This window comes from Phoca vitulina, unplaced genomic scaffold (genome assembly GCF_004348235.1).
Source record: "Phoca vitulina isolate PV1807 unplaced genomic scaffold, GSC_HSeal_1.0 scaffold2, whole genome shotgun sequence".
Classification (NCBI taxonomy): domain Eukaryota; kingdom Metazoa; phylum Chordata; class Mammalia; order Carnivora; family Phocidae; genus Phoca; species Phoca vitulina.
In genome coordinates, this window is record NW_022589705.1 from 59,003,159 (window position 1) to 59,018,788 (window position 15,630).

General features: G+C 41.5%; 1 protein-coding gene across 1 annotated transcript; it reads left to right on the forward strand.

Annotated features, from left to right (window-relative positions):
* The first annotated feature begins 7,699 nt into the window (after window positions 1-7,699).
* LOC116638478 (phosphate carrier protein, mitochondrial-like) lies at window positions 7,700-8,703 on the forward strand. The gene is given in 2 exon segments (XM_032414483.1): window positions 7,700-7,874; window positions 7,877-8,703. Coding segments are annotated over 2 exon segments (1,002 nt in total).
* The last annotated feature ends 6,927 nt before the right edge of the window (window positions 8,704-15,630 follow it).

The window sequence follows — 15,630 nt, forward strand, 5'->3', positions numbered from 1 at the left end:
GAACGAGATGAACTCAAACAGGAAAGCAGTTGGAGAGGTTTTGTAGGTATAGACTAGAAGACGCAATCCTGTGGAACAAGCGAAAAGTATACAATCTGGGCAGAGAGGGCGTACTCAAAGTGGTACAGTTAACTGAATTAGACCCAGTAGCACGGACATTTGTTTTGTTTTCACTTGCTAACTTGATGAAAAAAATACTCTTACACACAGAAACTTTCATCTGTAACTGCGACAGGTACTGTCAAATTTCTATAAATTTCAAGAAATGTTTTGTCTTAAAAGATGAGAGGAACATGTCCCTATAAATACATTGTTAATAGGGAATAATAGCCTTAATCTCTCTCTCCTTTAGTAAAATGCAAATTTGTTTTAACACAACATGCATGAATTTAACGCCAATATATGCAAGGCACCGTTCCTTAATAAAATGAGAGTCAAAAAGAAGAAAGGAGCAAAGAAAATTAAATTTAATCTTTCTCTATGTGTATGTTCCTTGTCTAGTTTTTTAAAACAGTAAATTCTTACCCAAAAAACAAAACAAAATAAAACACCCAGAATTTCCCCGACTTCTGCTTCTATGAGAATGGCAAGCAGAGATCAAGAATTGCTCTTTCAAGAGACCTTTTCATTTTATGTCACAGCATCAGTACAAATTCAGTCCATACTGTAAATAAATGGCAAGAAATAATTGCTTTAGAGACAGGCAAACCGGGTGAGAACCTGGCCACTGCTCATTCGCTGTGTGACCTTGGCTAGGTCACACTTAACTTCTTTGCACCTCAGTAGTACAAGCATTAGTAGTATTTGTATAATGTGCTACGAATTCTAAAGTACCCCACATTTATCCCATTTAATGATATTAATATATAATGAATGCATACAGCTTTGCAGGTGGAGGGGTTCAGAACAAGTCTCCCCAAAATGTACTACTTTGGCATGTGAACTATTTTGAGCTGAAAGCAATCAAGACCCTGCAGGCTTAAGAGAAATTTTCTACCCTTCCTTAAATACCTAGAAGAATCTAAATGGAGGGGTTTTGCCAGAATAAGAGTTACTATCAGAGATAAGTTGTATCTGAATGACTTACCTGTATGGCAGGGCAAACATCTAATTATTAATCTCTTCTTCTTATTGCCCTCCTCCCCTTTGAAGCCCCAGGCCTCTACCCCATTCCTTAGCTCAAGATGGCATATATACCTCATTTAACTTTTCCATTATTGAATCCCTCATATACGTAAGGGTTCCCATACATACAAAATTACATTTGTTTTTCTCCTGTTCATCTGTCTCATGTCAATTTACTTCTTCAACCAGCCAGAAGAACCTTTGAAATGTAGGCATGGTCTCATTTAAATCACAGAACAACGTCTGTAAGGGAGGTACTTTTGTTATGTCCATTTGACAGATGATAAAATCAAGGCTTAGAGAAGTTAAGAAATGTCTTCCCCAAGGTGTACAGAAGTGACAGAAACATGTGTGAATAGCTCCCAAGTCTGTTCACTCAACCATTATGCTCTCATTGCCATCATTTAGTTATTTCATTTACTTTATACTCTTTTATAAAATAAGATCTCCGACTCTTGCAGGATTATAATGCATTTACAATGCCCAGCACAGTGTCTGGTATCTGGCACATGGTTAGCATGCATTATATGGTACCAAAGAGGAGGAAGGGCAAGGGAATGGGGAACGAAGAGAAAGAAATAGTATCCCCACCTCCACCCAGGAGATTTGATTCAGCTGCTCAGCCTTTCCGGGTGGCTCCAGGCTCTCCAAGCGTAGATGAAACCCGAGCTGACTAATACCATAGCTTTACCCCCATGTGGCTGTTGAACACTTTGAAGTGTGGTCAGTCCAAATTAAGATGTGCTAAAAATATAAAATACACACCAGATTTCAAAGACATAGTATAAAAAAGAATGTAAAATATCTCACTGATAATTTTATATAGATTACACATTGAAATAATGATATTTTGAGTATATTGAGTTAAATGACATACTGTATTTTAATGTGGTTTTTCACTTTTTCAATGTGGTTACCAGAAAATTTCAAAATGCATGTATGTCCCACATTGTATTTCTACTGGACAGCACTGAAAGAGAGATTTGTCTGTGCAGGCCTTCTTCTACTTCCAAAGAGCAGGTTTTTAACAGTAGCTCCGGTTCAAGCTGTTCCACCACTGTCATGCATAGTAGGCCACTTCGACAGGTCCCTTCCTCATGTTGGTGAGATTACCTTCACTAACTTGAATCTACTCTTTGTCATTTAGGGTCTTTCTAATGGAACCGAAACTCTGTCTCATGCTTTAGAATTGGAAATATTTATCTATTAGATGATGTCAACTAGAAGAGTCTAATAAAACTCTGGATTGCATTTTGAATCTTGAGATACATTGATGTTATTTTTATAGGAATGTTTTCATATTTATCTTGTTAGGTATAAATTACTAGTAAAAAACTCTGCAAACTAGAAAAGAAAGAAGAATGTCATTATATACTAAGGTTACACCATTCCTGAGATACACAGCCCTTTAGATTCTAAGATCACAACCAGAGGGCATGGATCAATTATGTACATGCTGCTTGATAAATGGAGTCCTTTGGACATTTAATATTGTTAAGAACTTGGAAATTTAATAAAAAAATTATTTGATTTACACCCTTCTCCCCTAGAACCCACCCTAGATAAACAATTGCTACCCTGGGAGCACTAATGTTACTTTGCACAAATAATTCCTTAACAAACAAAAAGGCATGAAGATTTGTTATGAACAGTTTTCATCTAAACATCTAGGGATTATTACCTCCCAAAACATTTTTTTAAACATGGTTAGACTTACTTAGTTTAATGAGTTTGGGGATTGTTGCTTTTTCCCCTGCAACTTGCCAGATAAATCAGAAATATTTATTTTCAGAGACAGTTTAAGGAACTCCATAATTCCCAGTCTGTTTAAGCTTTACAGTAAATCTTAGTTGAATGCCTGTCATTGTTTCCAATCTGGTCAAGCAAAAAGAAAAAAGGCATACAATTCATCAGAATAATTAGTTGATTGGGGTTAAATAATTCTAGGAATAAACATCTGACCCCCTGGCACATCATAAACCTCCTGGAGTGAGAAGGATTATAAATTAAATGTACAAGATTTAAAATCATCCAGATACACCCTGAACATTATTGCAGGCATGTGGGACACATTTAGATAAGTTAAAACCAAGTGTGGGTTTAGAGTTTAGCCATCTTTGATCAGTGGTTTACTAAAGCCTTACTGCTTTGGTGTGAGGAGCGAAGAGAGGAATAGTGGCAACAGTGCCCCCTACTGCCCAATAGCCACCTCCCTTCCCTGAAACAAGTTTCAGGGATATTTCAGACATCTGGTACCCCAGGAGATAATGAAACTCTCCCAAGTATAAGGAGGTCAGGAAGGAAAAAAAAACCTAACATTCATTGAGGGCCTACATTGTTGCAAGCACTGTGTTGTCATTTAATTTAATGATAATATGAAGTTTATCACAAATTCAGGAAAGAATAGGATGAGGTTTATAGATAAAGAAACTGAGGTTCAAGAAAGTTAGATGACATTTACAGGATGTGTAGCTAGAAATGGAGCGAGCCAGGATTTGGACCCAGGTATGCCTGGCTCCCAAGCCAGAGATTCTTACACTGTAGCATGCTAGCAGTGGCTGGAGGCCTTGGGCACAATTGGGACTCAGAAAAGTGTCATGACCAGCCATCCTGATTTGCCTGGGACTGAGAGGGTTCTGGGGTCGCTGGACTTTCAGTGCTACACACGGGAAAGTGGGGGGCAAACCGGGACAAGCTGGCTGCCCTAGCTAGAATTCAACTGAGGAAAGCACCAGGCTAGGAGGGGCAGTTTGGAAAAGGAGGGAGGCTGCCCAGTTGTGCCTGTCCTGTTCCTCTCTGTGGCCCAGGCTGCTATGCCACAGGTGAGCCATCTCTGTCCTACGTATTTGATGCTGTGACATGTCCTGGGGCACTGTCAAAGAAGTTCACATTCCTGCCAGTTCTGGGTTCTTCAGTTCCCATCCTAAATCATCAGTCAGTGGGAATTTAGTGAACTGAATAAATCATTCACTCAAGTGGAGGGGAAAGAGCAGAGACTGGGCCATCACAGAAACATGAATGCTGTGAGGATTAATGAGGGCCAGAAAAGGCAGAGGTGAATAACAAAATTGACATTCATGGAATGCTTATTAACGTACAGGGCGCTGGGCCAGGTAGTTTGTGCACATTATCCCGTCTTTTAACAACTATAAAGGTAGTTATAATTAACCCCCATTACAGATTTTAAAAATAAATAAATGAAGCTCAGGAAGAGGCTAAATAACTTGGCTCAGGTCATGCAGCTAGGAAAAAAAAGTGAAAAAATTTGGTACTGAAGATCCCTAAATTGTTTCCTTCAACTTGTACATTTTCTTTAGCAATATTTTCATGGTACAGAACAAGTATTTCCTACAAACGAGATAAACTGATTTAACCTCTGTTTTCATAAAGTAGCCAGTGACGCATGCTACATGTTAGCAAAAACATCCAAGTTATGGGGCGCCTGGGTGTCTCCGTCAGTTAAGCGTCTGCCTTTGGCTCAGGTCATGGTCCCAGGGTCCTGGGATCGAGCCCCGTTTCAGGCTCCCTGATCAACGGGCAGCCTGCTTCTCCCTCTCCCTCTGCCCCTCCTGTTTGTGCTCTCTCTCTCTCTCTCTTGCTCTATTTCAAATAAATAAAATCTTTAAAACAAAACAAACCAAAACCTCCAAGTTATACCTTTAGGAAATAGAGGCCTAAGTAAATGGTACCTGCTATTATTACTCTAGCCTTTCCTTACTCCTTATTTTAAGCTCTATTTTTGATAGAGTTCAGCATTTCCCAAAATATGCTCCATGGAAGACTATGTCTGTGACATATGAATAGGTACCATATAAAAAAGGGGTTCTAAGATCTAGCAAAATTATGAAACCCTACATTAGCAAAGTTAAAGTTCCATACTATGGAACTTCTCACTCTGTAATATGTTCATGGGCCCAGTGAAGCTCCACGAGGAAGCTCTAGTGTTCTCAACCTGTTATTCATTATTGGCCCTCCATCTCTAGAAGCCTTTTTAGACATTCCCCTAATCACCCCTTTCCATCCACCTGCCCCCCCAAACTAACTACTAAGGAATAAGACTTTGGCGAGTAGGTTGAGTTTTGGGGGGGTCACAAACCATTGCAATGAGGGGTTTTTGACCCCTATGAACTAATTTTTGCCCCCCTTGGGGATGATATTGCTTCACTTGAGAATGTAGACTCTGGTATGAAATGCTCCTCAAACGTGTTTGACCAACCACTGACCTTTTTCAAGTGGACCAATATTCCCAGGAACAGCCTCTGGGAATCCTGATTTATTCACCATGAGATAGTTTAACACTGTTGTTTTCTTATGACTCAAGGAGAGACTCTTCTCTTTCATGCTGAAATTCCTGATGTTAAAAGATATACTGAGACATATTAAAAGTTTTAAGAGTTTATCAGCACCAACCAAATGGGAAGTAGTTAGAAGCCTCTGATGACAGGAACTAGGGGAAAGACTTTTATAGAGAAGATGCCAAAGCAGACCAAAGAAATGATTTGCTTGGCTGTTGCTTAAGTGGTTGCCTTATTTGGAAAAGCCTAGTTGGTCATTTGTGATTGGCTGTCCTTAGTTTTCAATTTCTTAACACTGACGGATTTGCAGGCTTAGGTTTTGGTTTCCTTACATAGACTGCTAAAGCATTAAAGCCACCTTAGTCTATTTGCCTTGTTTCATTAGTTTAACACTGGTATAAGACTACAATAAGAACAGGAGTTCAATAAGACTTGTTGATTGAGAAAACCTGTATCTGCCTCTGCTCTCCTGATGGCCATCATCCTTACTTTGTGATTAGAATTTTATACCACCAATTAAAAAAATGCTATAACATACATAAAGTGTCTAATGTTCACTAATCTTAAGTGTACAGCTTGATGAATTTGCAGAGTTGTATACACACCTACTTCCAGATAAAATATTTGATCAGAGAAACTTTAAAAAAAGAAATCTTTGACCTCCCATCATCCACATACTGTGGTTTTCAAACTTTAATGAAGTTTAATGAAGAATCCACCTAAGGGAGCTTATTAAAATTGCATATTCCTATCCTCAGAGATTCTCATTCAGAGGGTCTGGGGTGTGATCTTAGATTTTAAATAAAGCATTCCAGGTGATCCTGATGCAGGAGGTGTATGGATCACATTTCTGAGAAATGCTGGCCTCCCTACAGCATAAAGGTCAAAGTGCTGAACAAGGTGTTAAGGCTTTGCCTAATTTGACCCAATTCTATTTTTCCAGACTCAACCCTGGCTAGTTTCCACCATGTTGAATTACTCATCTCTCCTCAATAGTTCATGTATTCATGTTTCCCCTAACCTGGACTTACCTTTCCATCTACTCTATGTGACTGATGGACTCCTACTCATCCTTCAAGACCTAGCTACGTTGTCATCTCCTCTGAGAGGTCTTCTCAACCTCATGAGGCAGTATTAGTTGCTCCCCCATTGTTCATACAGAATTTTATTCAGACCCCTATTATACTACTTACCACACAATGCTGATTTCTAAATCTCCTTGTTTAGAAATAAGTAGGAATATGTCTGCACACGGCAGGGCACAAAGTGGGTGAATGAATGAATGTGTGCTACTGATTTACACATGGAGTCACTTAGCTCTCATTTCCCAGGCCAATGAGACTGCAGTCTCCCTCAGGGAAGTGAGGGGTTTTGACTCACTTTTGTGATCTCCAAAATTATGCCAGGGACTCAGTAGTCAATGAAAAAATACCTAATGAATGAAAATAATCAACAGACTCTCTGTCCCCCCAGTTTAGTGAGTACGTCCATGCTTCCTAGGCCCTCACTGCAACTCTTGGCAGTGGAGGAGAAACAGGAGTGGAGTGTGAGTGCTGGGGTTAGGTGTGGTCCGTAGCTAACAGATGAGAGTGTTGGGCTAGAAGCCGCGGGACTGGCCTCCAACACCAGGTTCCTGGTTCTCTCTACCCGTTCCCTCCACAGAACACTCCGTTGTCATGGAGACGGCCATTGTCCTAAGTGGGCACAGTTAGGTGAGGACTCCAGAAAGGCCCCTCAGGAAGGCAACAGTCCATGGCGACTCTTGGCCCCCTCGTCCAACTCCTTATCTATTTGCTCGCCTATTCCTGTGTGTACTCCTGTTTGTACTTGTTGATTTATTTCTTTAGCGTCTTTGTAGAGGACTAGGCAGCTGAGCTAGACAGAAGCCACCTGGGCAGGCAAAGCCCTACCTACGGCTCAAGGTGAGACCTAGGGACCACTGCCCATTGGCTGAAGAGGGCTGACAGGAGGCGCTGGAGGTGTGAGGGCCAAAGGTGTGAGGGAGGGATGGAGGGCGGTCCTGGGCGTGAAGGGCAGGGGGTACTCCTCCTCGACCTCCCGGGAGCGGGCCTCAGCGGGCCGGTAGCGCCTGCGCAGGCGCGCATCGAGCTCGGGCAGAAGCCCTGCGGACACCGGCTGCGCCTGGGGCTCACCCCGACCGTTGGGTTCGCGGGCGCGCGGGGGAAGCTCACGACGCACGTGCACCTGTCCTGCGGCCCCTGCGAGGGAAGAGCTCGGGCGCGGGGAGTGTGGGGCTGGACGCGGCGCGGTCATGCGTGATGCTGGCGGTTACCGGGCCCGGCAGGCGAGAAGCGCGGGCCCCCTCCCGGGGCAGGCCGTGGGCAGCGGCGGCGGCGGCGGCGGAGGAGGAGCAGAGCTACGAGTATGGCTCCACGAGGTGCCTGCTGCTGTGCGGCCCAGGCGGCATGCTGAGCTGCGGGCTGACGCACACGGCCACGTGCCCCTGGACCTGGTCAAGTGCCGCATGCGGGTGGACCCCGGCAAGTACAGGGGCATCGTCAGCGGCTTCGGCGTGACGGTGCGCGACGACGGGCTGCGCGGCCTGGCCCGAGGCTGGGCCCCGACCCTCCTGGGCTACTCCCTGCAGGGCCTGTGCAAGTTCGGCCTCTACGAGGTCTTCAGGATCCGCTACACGGAGCTCCTGGGCCCGGAGAAGGCGTACGAGCGGAGAACCAGCCTGTACCTGGGCGCGTCGGGCAGCGCCGAGCTCTTCGCCGACGTGGCGCTGGCACCCGTGGAGGCGGTGAAGGTGCGCAGCCAGACGCAGCCCGGCTCCGCCCGCACGCTGCGCGCCGCCGCCCCGCGGCTGTACGGCGAGGAGGGCGCAGGGGCCTTCGACAGGGGCGTGGCGCCGCTGTGGCTGCGGCAGGTCCCCTACACCGTGATGAAGCTCGCCTGCTTCGAGCGCACCGTGGAGGCCCTCTACGAGTACGTCGTCCCCCAGCCCCAGCGCCAGCGCACCAAGGCCGAGCAGCTGGCCGTCACCTCCGTGGCCGGCTCCATCGCCGGCATCTTCTGCGCCGTCGTGTCCCACCCGGCCGACTCCGTCGTGTCCGTTTTGAACAAGGAGAAGGGCAGTACGGCCTTCGGAGTGCTCCACAGACGGGGCTTTGCGGGCGTGTGGAAGGGCCTGTTCGCCCGCATCATCATGATCGGCACCCTCACTGCGCTGCAGTGGTTCATCTACGACTCGGTCAAGGTCTATTTCAAGCTGCCTCGCGCTCCCGTCGCCCAAGCGCCCCCAACCGAGAAGCAGGAGTAGACGTGGATTTGTCAGCTCCTGGGGCCATCCTTGGCCCAAGTGTCCAGGCAGTGCTAGCGTGTAAAATGTTTTGTTTTCTGGCTTTGGAGAGGTGACGATATGTAGTCCGAGTTCTCCTTAAATGATTGATTCCTTCCCTTTTGGCAGTCCAAGAGGATTGCAGCCGTTTCAATTAGGAGTCCAAACCATTATCTTTGGGGAGTTGGCACGGCAGCTTTAACTCCGTAGCTTTCCAGCAACTGTAAAGAGAAAATTCTTAACGGGAAGTAATATTAGGTAATTTAGGGTTTCTAGATTGTTTCTTCTCTGATTCACCATTCGGTGGAGATTTACTGAATAGCCTACTAATGAGGTTTGAAGGTCAGCACAACTATATGGGGCAGGGAACAAAGTAAAATTCTGCTACAAGGTATTCACCTCAGTAGAAATCGTGCACCTATTGAATAGATGAAGGACTCATTCCATGTTTCCTGTTCATGTCCATCACAAGTAAAAATTATTAAAAGTTAAATTGTGGCTTCTATTGCCTGATAACTTAGAAAGTATTCCCTGTTTTCAAAGAGACATGACATGAGAAGATCTGCATTTTCTCATTTTGCTTTGTCCAATTCTCTTCCTGATGTTGCTGATTAGAACATAGCTCCCTCCAGGAAGTGCTACAATTGGATCAATGTGGAAAGCCAAAATGAGATGAAGGGCAGGCTCTGGGAATAAATATGTAAAGAAAAGCCTCTGTTCTCTAAAAATTTCTTTTGTACAACTCAGCTTTCAACAGCCATACATCCAAAGAAGATCATACCACCCTGACATTTAAAAACATACACATGAAACCCTGCAATTCCGATTTTTTGTTGAATATTAAAGAGTGGTTTTGGTGACTTTGGAAGGAAAATCTCACTTTTAATGTCACAAATGCCATTTATTTAATTTGGTACATGTTTCCATGATCTTTATGATGGTTGAGGTTCATAAAATTTACTGAAGTTATAAGGCACATTTTCAGTTTTCTGTAGCCTTCACATCTCTCATTGGGGAAATTATAAAATTAGTGAAACTGTGAATTAGAGATGTTTGTAAAATGTAAGTAGGAAATAAACTTCAATGTGATATTTGCTGTAATTTGCACACAGTGTTACATGATTGCCTTAACTTGTATTAAAGACTGCAGACTTAAAATATGTTGGTATTTTAATTATGTAATAGTAAACTGTTCAGTGGTTAACAGAAGTTAAAATGTCTAAATTTAAGTAAGTATATTTGAACTGTCTTGATTGGATAATAAAGAACTTGGAGGAAAAATCAGAACTTGTGAATGAGCTAGAATCAAATTTATATTTAGTGCTTCTATTTTGTATGTTATTGGGGAGGATACTATGTATTATTAAGACACTAACTTTCCCGGGCCCCTGGGTAGCTCAGTCGTTAAGCGTCTGCCTTCGGCTCAGGTCATGATCCCGGGGTCCTGGGATCCAGCTCCGCTTTGGGCTCCCTGCTCAGCAGGAAGCCTGCTTCTCCCTCTCCCACTCCTCCTGCTTGTGTTCCCTCTCCCGCTCTCTCTCTGTCAAATAAATAAATAAAATCTTTAAAAAAAAGACACTTTCCTTAAGCAGTTAGTGTTCAGGTTTTTGAAAAAAGAAGTTCTCAATGAAGGAGAATGATAAATTTCAAGGGACTAAATTGTGCGGATTCTTTCTTGGAAAATTTTAAGACATATATTTCTGTCTAGTGTTGCCTTGTAAAATGTTTGTAGGAAGTTTCTTCGGTCAACAATTTATTAAAGTTCTTTATATCTGTACTATAATTTAGGGGGGTTGCTGCAAAATCTTTGTGGAGTTTCAGGATACCACTTGTTCTGCTCTGTGGTATTTCTTGATTGTTCTGTTGAGAACACCAGATAATTTCTGCAATATACAGTGTATGCTTAGAGAATTATAATCTAAGGAGAACTCTTTGGCATGATTCTGACTATCATGGACATGGTCAAGGAAATTTATTTAGTTTGGGTCAGCAGTTTTCCTCTTCAGTTCCTAGATTTCTATTCATCTTTTTTTGTTGCTAGTTTACAAATGTCTGACTAAGTAAGGGCCACGGTAGCTAACGATAAAGAACAAAAATTAATTCAAGTAAGGTTAATAAATAAATGAAGGTTAATAAACAAATACATTTAAGTAAGGTTAATAAATAAAAGTTAATTAAGTAATTTAATGACTCTTTTACGTTCAAAGTCATTGGGGATTTTTTTTCCTAGTTACTATTCCTTTGGTACAACTTAAACTTCTATTCAGTGTTTTACTTTGTAATTACCGCTCTGTGAAATTATGCAAATCTCTTAGAATTAGAAAAGCCATAGTATATGTCTGGTATTGTGAGACTTTTTTTTTTTAAGATTCACTTATTTACCTGAGAGAGTGAGCAAGCGAGCATGTGCATGCACGCAAATGGAGGTAGGAAGGGGGTAGGAAGCGGCAGAGGGAGAGGGAGAGAATCTCAAGCAGACTCCCCACTGAGAGCCCAGTCCGACGAAGAGGGGCTCAGTCCCCTGACCCTGAGACCACGACCTGAGCCAAAACCAAGAGTCAGACGCTCAACTGGCTGAGCCACTCACGTGCCTTGGTATTGTGAGACAATTTATATGCATTTTCTCATAATCTCAATACTTGAAGTAGTACATTTTATATATAAAGAAACTGGGACTCAGGAGCTAGGTAACTTTCTCAACATCGTATAGCTAATAAGTGATACAGTCTGAATCAGAGTCCACATTTTCTTCACTACTCAAGCTCAGCACCTTGACATAACCAATAATTATCTTTTTCATAAACTGCTTTTTATAGTACCTCAAAAATATTTTTTTTACATTTCTATTTGTAAAAAAGGATTTCATTTGTATATACTATAAAGCTTTCCTAATTTTACACTAATGGAAAGTTTGTAACGTGTTTTAGTTGTGAAAAACCTATGGCATAATTGCTTAGAAGTAATCAAACTGCTAAATATTTAAATACATTTAATTTAATATTTAAATCATTTTCCACATCAGGTCAGTGCCTCGGTCCTAACTTGAAAGGACTGATGGTCATAAAAAGGGTGTCTAAATTTTTTTTTTTTTTTTGGTAATTTGTGGTACTGCAGTTTCAAGGCTTTATTTTATCACATTTTTTAATTCTTTCCTCTAATCTTTAGTTCCTACAGCTAAAAAAGCTGGCTTAGGCTATTTATCTTTTCCCCCAGGTGGTGATCAAAGTAGCTTTTTCAAGTATATGAAATTAATTTCATGATAGGGAGCTGTAATCTCATCCATTGATCTGTTCTTTGAGAAGTGAATAAAGAGAGTAGGTAAAATCTTGAAAAACAACGGCCATATTTACATGTTAAACCACACTGATAAAGATTGGAAAGAATCAAGGTATTAATGTTACGAGTATTTATCCTTGCTGTATAAATGTGTCTTTAGAAAGTATTTCTTTTGAGCCTTTCAGAAGTCAGAAGATCACATTTTGATAGGCAGCCATTCAAGTATGGTATGCTTGTTGTATGTGCTCTTAAAGATCTTTTTTTTTAAAAAAATCATGAGCAAAGAACTGTTTGAAAGGGAGTTTATTTATCTATCTATCTATCTAGTCATTTATTTATTTAAAGTAGGCTCCATGCCCGGTGTGGAGCCCAATGCAGGACTTAAACTCACGACCCTGAGATCAAGACCTGAGCTGAGATCAAGAGTTGGACGGTTCCCCGACTGAGCCACCCAGGCACCCCTGAAAGGGAATTTAAATTTTATTATTATTTAGAAGGCTTCGTCTTGCTTTTTCTTTTTTATTTTTTTTAAGAATTTTTAAAAAGTTTATTATTTAGAGAGAGAATGAGCGTGAGCAGGGGGAGGAACAGAGGGAGAAGGACAAGCAGACTCTGCACTGAGCATGAAGCCTGACTGAGGGCTCAATCTCACAACCCCGAGATCATGACCTGAGCCACAGTCAAAAGTCGGTTGCTCAACTGGCTGAGCCCCCCTGGGCACCACTGTCTTGCTTTTTCTGAATGCTGTATTTGAGTGGGTGGATAAGTAGAGTTCTAACAATGTAATTATAACTAAGATTTGTGTGTATATGTGTCCATGTATTTTGAGACCTTCAGTGATAGAGTATCCAAAATTTCAGAGGCAATTTGGTAGTTCTGCCCATGCCCAGCCTATAACACTGTTGATCAACATCTGTCATATGCCAAGTGTTGTGCTAGGCAGAAGGGTTTTTGTGATGAGCATAATACATGGTTCCTGCCATTGTGGAGCTTACAGTCTAGTAGAAAAAATAATTTACAGTTCTGCAAAGTGCTACGAAGAAGTACAGGGTGTTTGTAAGATTGTACATCTGATATTTGAGATGAGACCTAGAGGATAAATAGGAGTTAGACTGGCAAAGAGATGGTACATGGCCGTGGACACAGTATGCACACCTGCCCTGAAGAAAGAGAAAACCTGATGGTTTTAAGGAACTGAAAGAAGTTCATTTTGAATGGAGCCTTCCAGTTGTGTGTGGGGGGGGTGTTATGAAATGAAGTAGGAAAGGTAAACAGGAAGAGGGTCATTCCCAGCTTTGTAGCTCATGTTTAAAAATATGGGCTCCTTAGAGTGTTCTTACAACCACTAGAAAACCCATAAGGGCTATAAGCACGGAATGACCTTCAGGTTGCTGTGTGGAAAGAAATGGAGTAGAGGGAGAAGAGATCAGTTAAAATGTTGCTGTAATCCAGGTGAGAGAGAATTTAGGGAAGCCTGGACTAGGATGATGACAATGGGGATGTTAAAATATCATGAGAAGCCAAAAAGTGGAAACAACCCAAATGTCCATTGATGGATAAACAGATGGATAAATTGTGATATATCCATACAATGGAATATTATTCAACCATAAAAAGGGAAAAAGTACTGATATATGCTACAATGTGAATGAACTTCAAAGACCTTATGCTAACCGAAAAAAGCCAGACACAAAAGGTCACGTGTTATATGATTTCTTTTCTATAATACATCAAAATAGGCAAATCCATAGAGACAGAAAGCAGATGAGTGGTTACCATGGGTTGGGGTGAAGAGAATGGGAAGTGATCATTTAATGGATATGGAATATTTTCCTGGGGCGATAAAAAGTTTTGAAAGCAGGCAGAGGCAGTGGTTGAACAACCTTGTGAATACACTAAGTGGCACTTAATTGTATACTTTGAGGTGATTAATTGTGTGTTAAATTAATTTCACCTCAATAAAGATATCATGAGATGCTTTATTCATAGTAGCCCCAAAGTGGAAATAACCCAAATGTCCATCAGCTGATGAATGGATTAAAAATGTTGCATATCGGGACACCTGGGTGGCTCAGTCAGTTAGTGTCTGCCTTCAGCTCAGGTCATGATCCCAGGGTCCTGGGATGGAGCCCCGCATCAGGCTCCTTGCTCAGCAGGGCGTCTGCCTCTCCCTCTCCCTCTGCCTGCCGCTGCCCCTGCTTGTGCGCTCTCTCATTCTCTGACAAATAAATAAATAAAATCTTTTAAAAAAAGTTGCATATCCATACAATGAAATATTTTCACCATAAAAAGGAATAAAATACTATTTGACATAATAAAATACATGCTACAACATGGATGAAACTTGAAATCATTTTTCTAAGTGAAAGAAGCCAGACACAGCCAAATATTGTGTGATTTCATTTATATGAAATGTCCAGAAGAGGCAAACTCATAGAAAATAGATCAGTGGTTGCCAGGGGCTGGTGTGGGGTTGGAGGGATGGGAGGGAGGAATGGGGAATGATGGCTAATGTGTAAGGGGGAGTTTCTTTTTGATACGATGGAAGTGTTGTGGAATTAGTGGTGATGGTCGCACAATTTTGTGAATATACTAAAAACACTTTAAACAGGTGAATTTCATGGTATGTGAATTATATGTCAATAAAGCTGTTATAAAAAATGTCTTGAGACTATTAAATACACCTCAGATATCTTTTTCTTCTTCAAGATACAGCCCTTACTTCTGTCTTTCTCAATCAAGTTAAGACTACGGCTGCAAGGATGGTCACTAGACTTACTGTGGTGATCATTTCGCAGTGTATACAAATATCGAATCATTATGTTGTACACCGGAAACTAATACGATGTTATATGTCAATTATACTTCAAACAATAAGAAACCTAGGGTAAAAAAAAAAAACAAAACAAAACCACAAAGACTACAGCTGCAAAAGTAAACTGCTAGCCGGTGTCATTGTCAGATTAAATTCCATATGAGTGAGTAGGGAAAAATCCACCTTGTTGTTAAGGCTGGAAAGAGCCTCTAAGGAATGAATGATATCTTCATCTCTTAGTGACGCAGAGATCATTCATTTTGGAGAATCACTTCACAATGTGAGTTGAGCCGCCAACAATTTTGCCCTTTATTGTAAGAAAGAAAGAGAAGCAGATAGCTTTTGAGAAAAGCAGACATGTGTGTATGGAGCAAGAAAATCTCAGTTAACCAAAATATTCAAGAATTGGTGGTTTTATTTAATTAACTGCAAGGTAACCAAAAATCCTTTTTTATCTTCAATTCTTGATGAACTTTTGTCTATATGTCTGAATACTTCTTTTTTATAATATGCCGATATGATGAATGATTCAGGGATTTGGAAAGCCTCGTGTCTATCAGTTATGAAAATCAGTGCTTATTGTCTAGCCATAGAAGGTATAAGGCTTTTGGGTAAATGTACACTGACCCTATACATAAGTGGATATGGATGTGACTATGTGTGTGTTTAATCCTCAGTGTTACTTTGAAATCTTGTCATTTGCTTCTTTGCTAAAGCACAGGGAAGGGGAAAATCTGGCTTACTTTAAGATTACTTAGTGAGTGTCTACTATATGATACCACCTCTATTATGCTAGGTACTTTCACATATTATCTTAG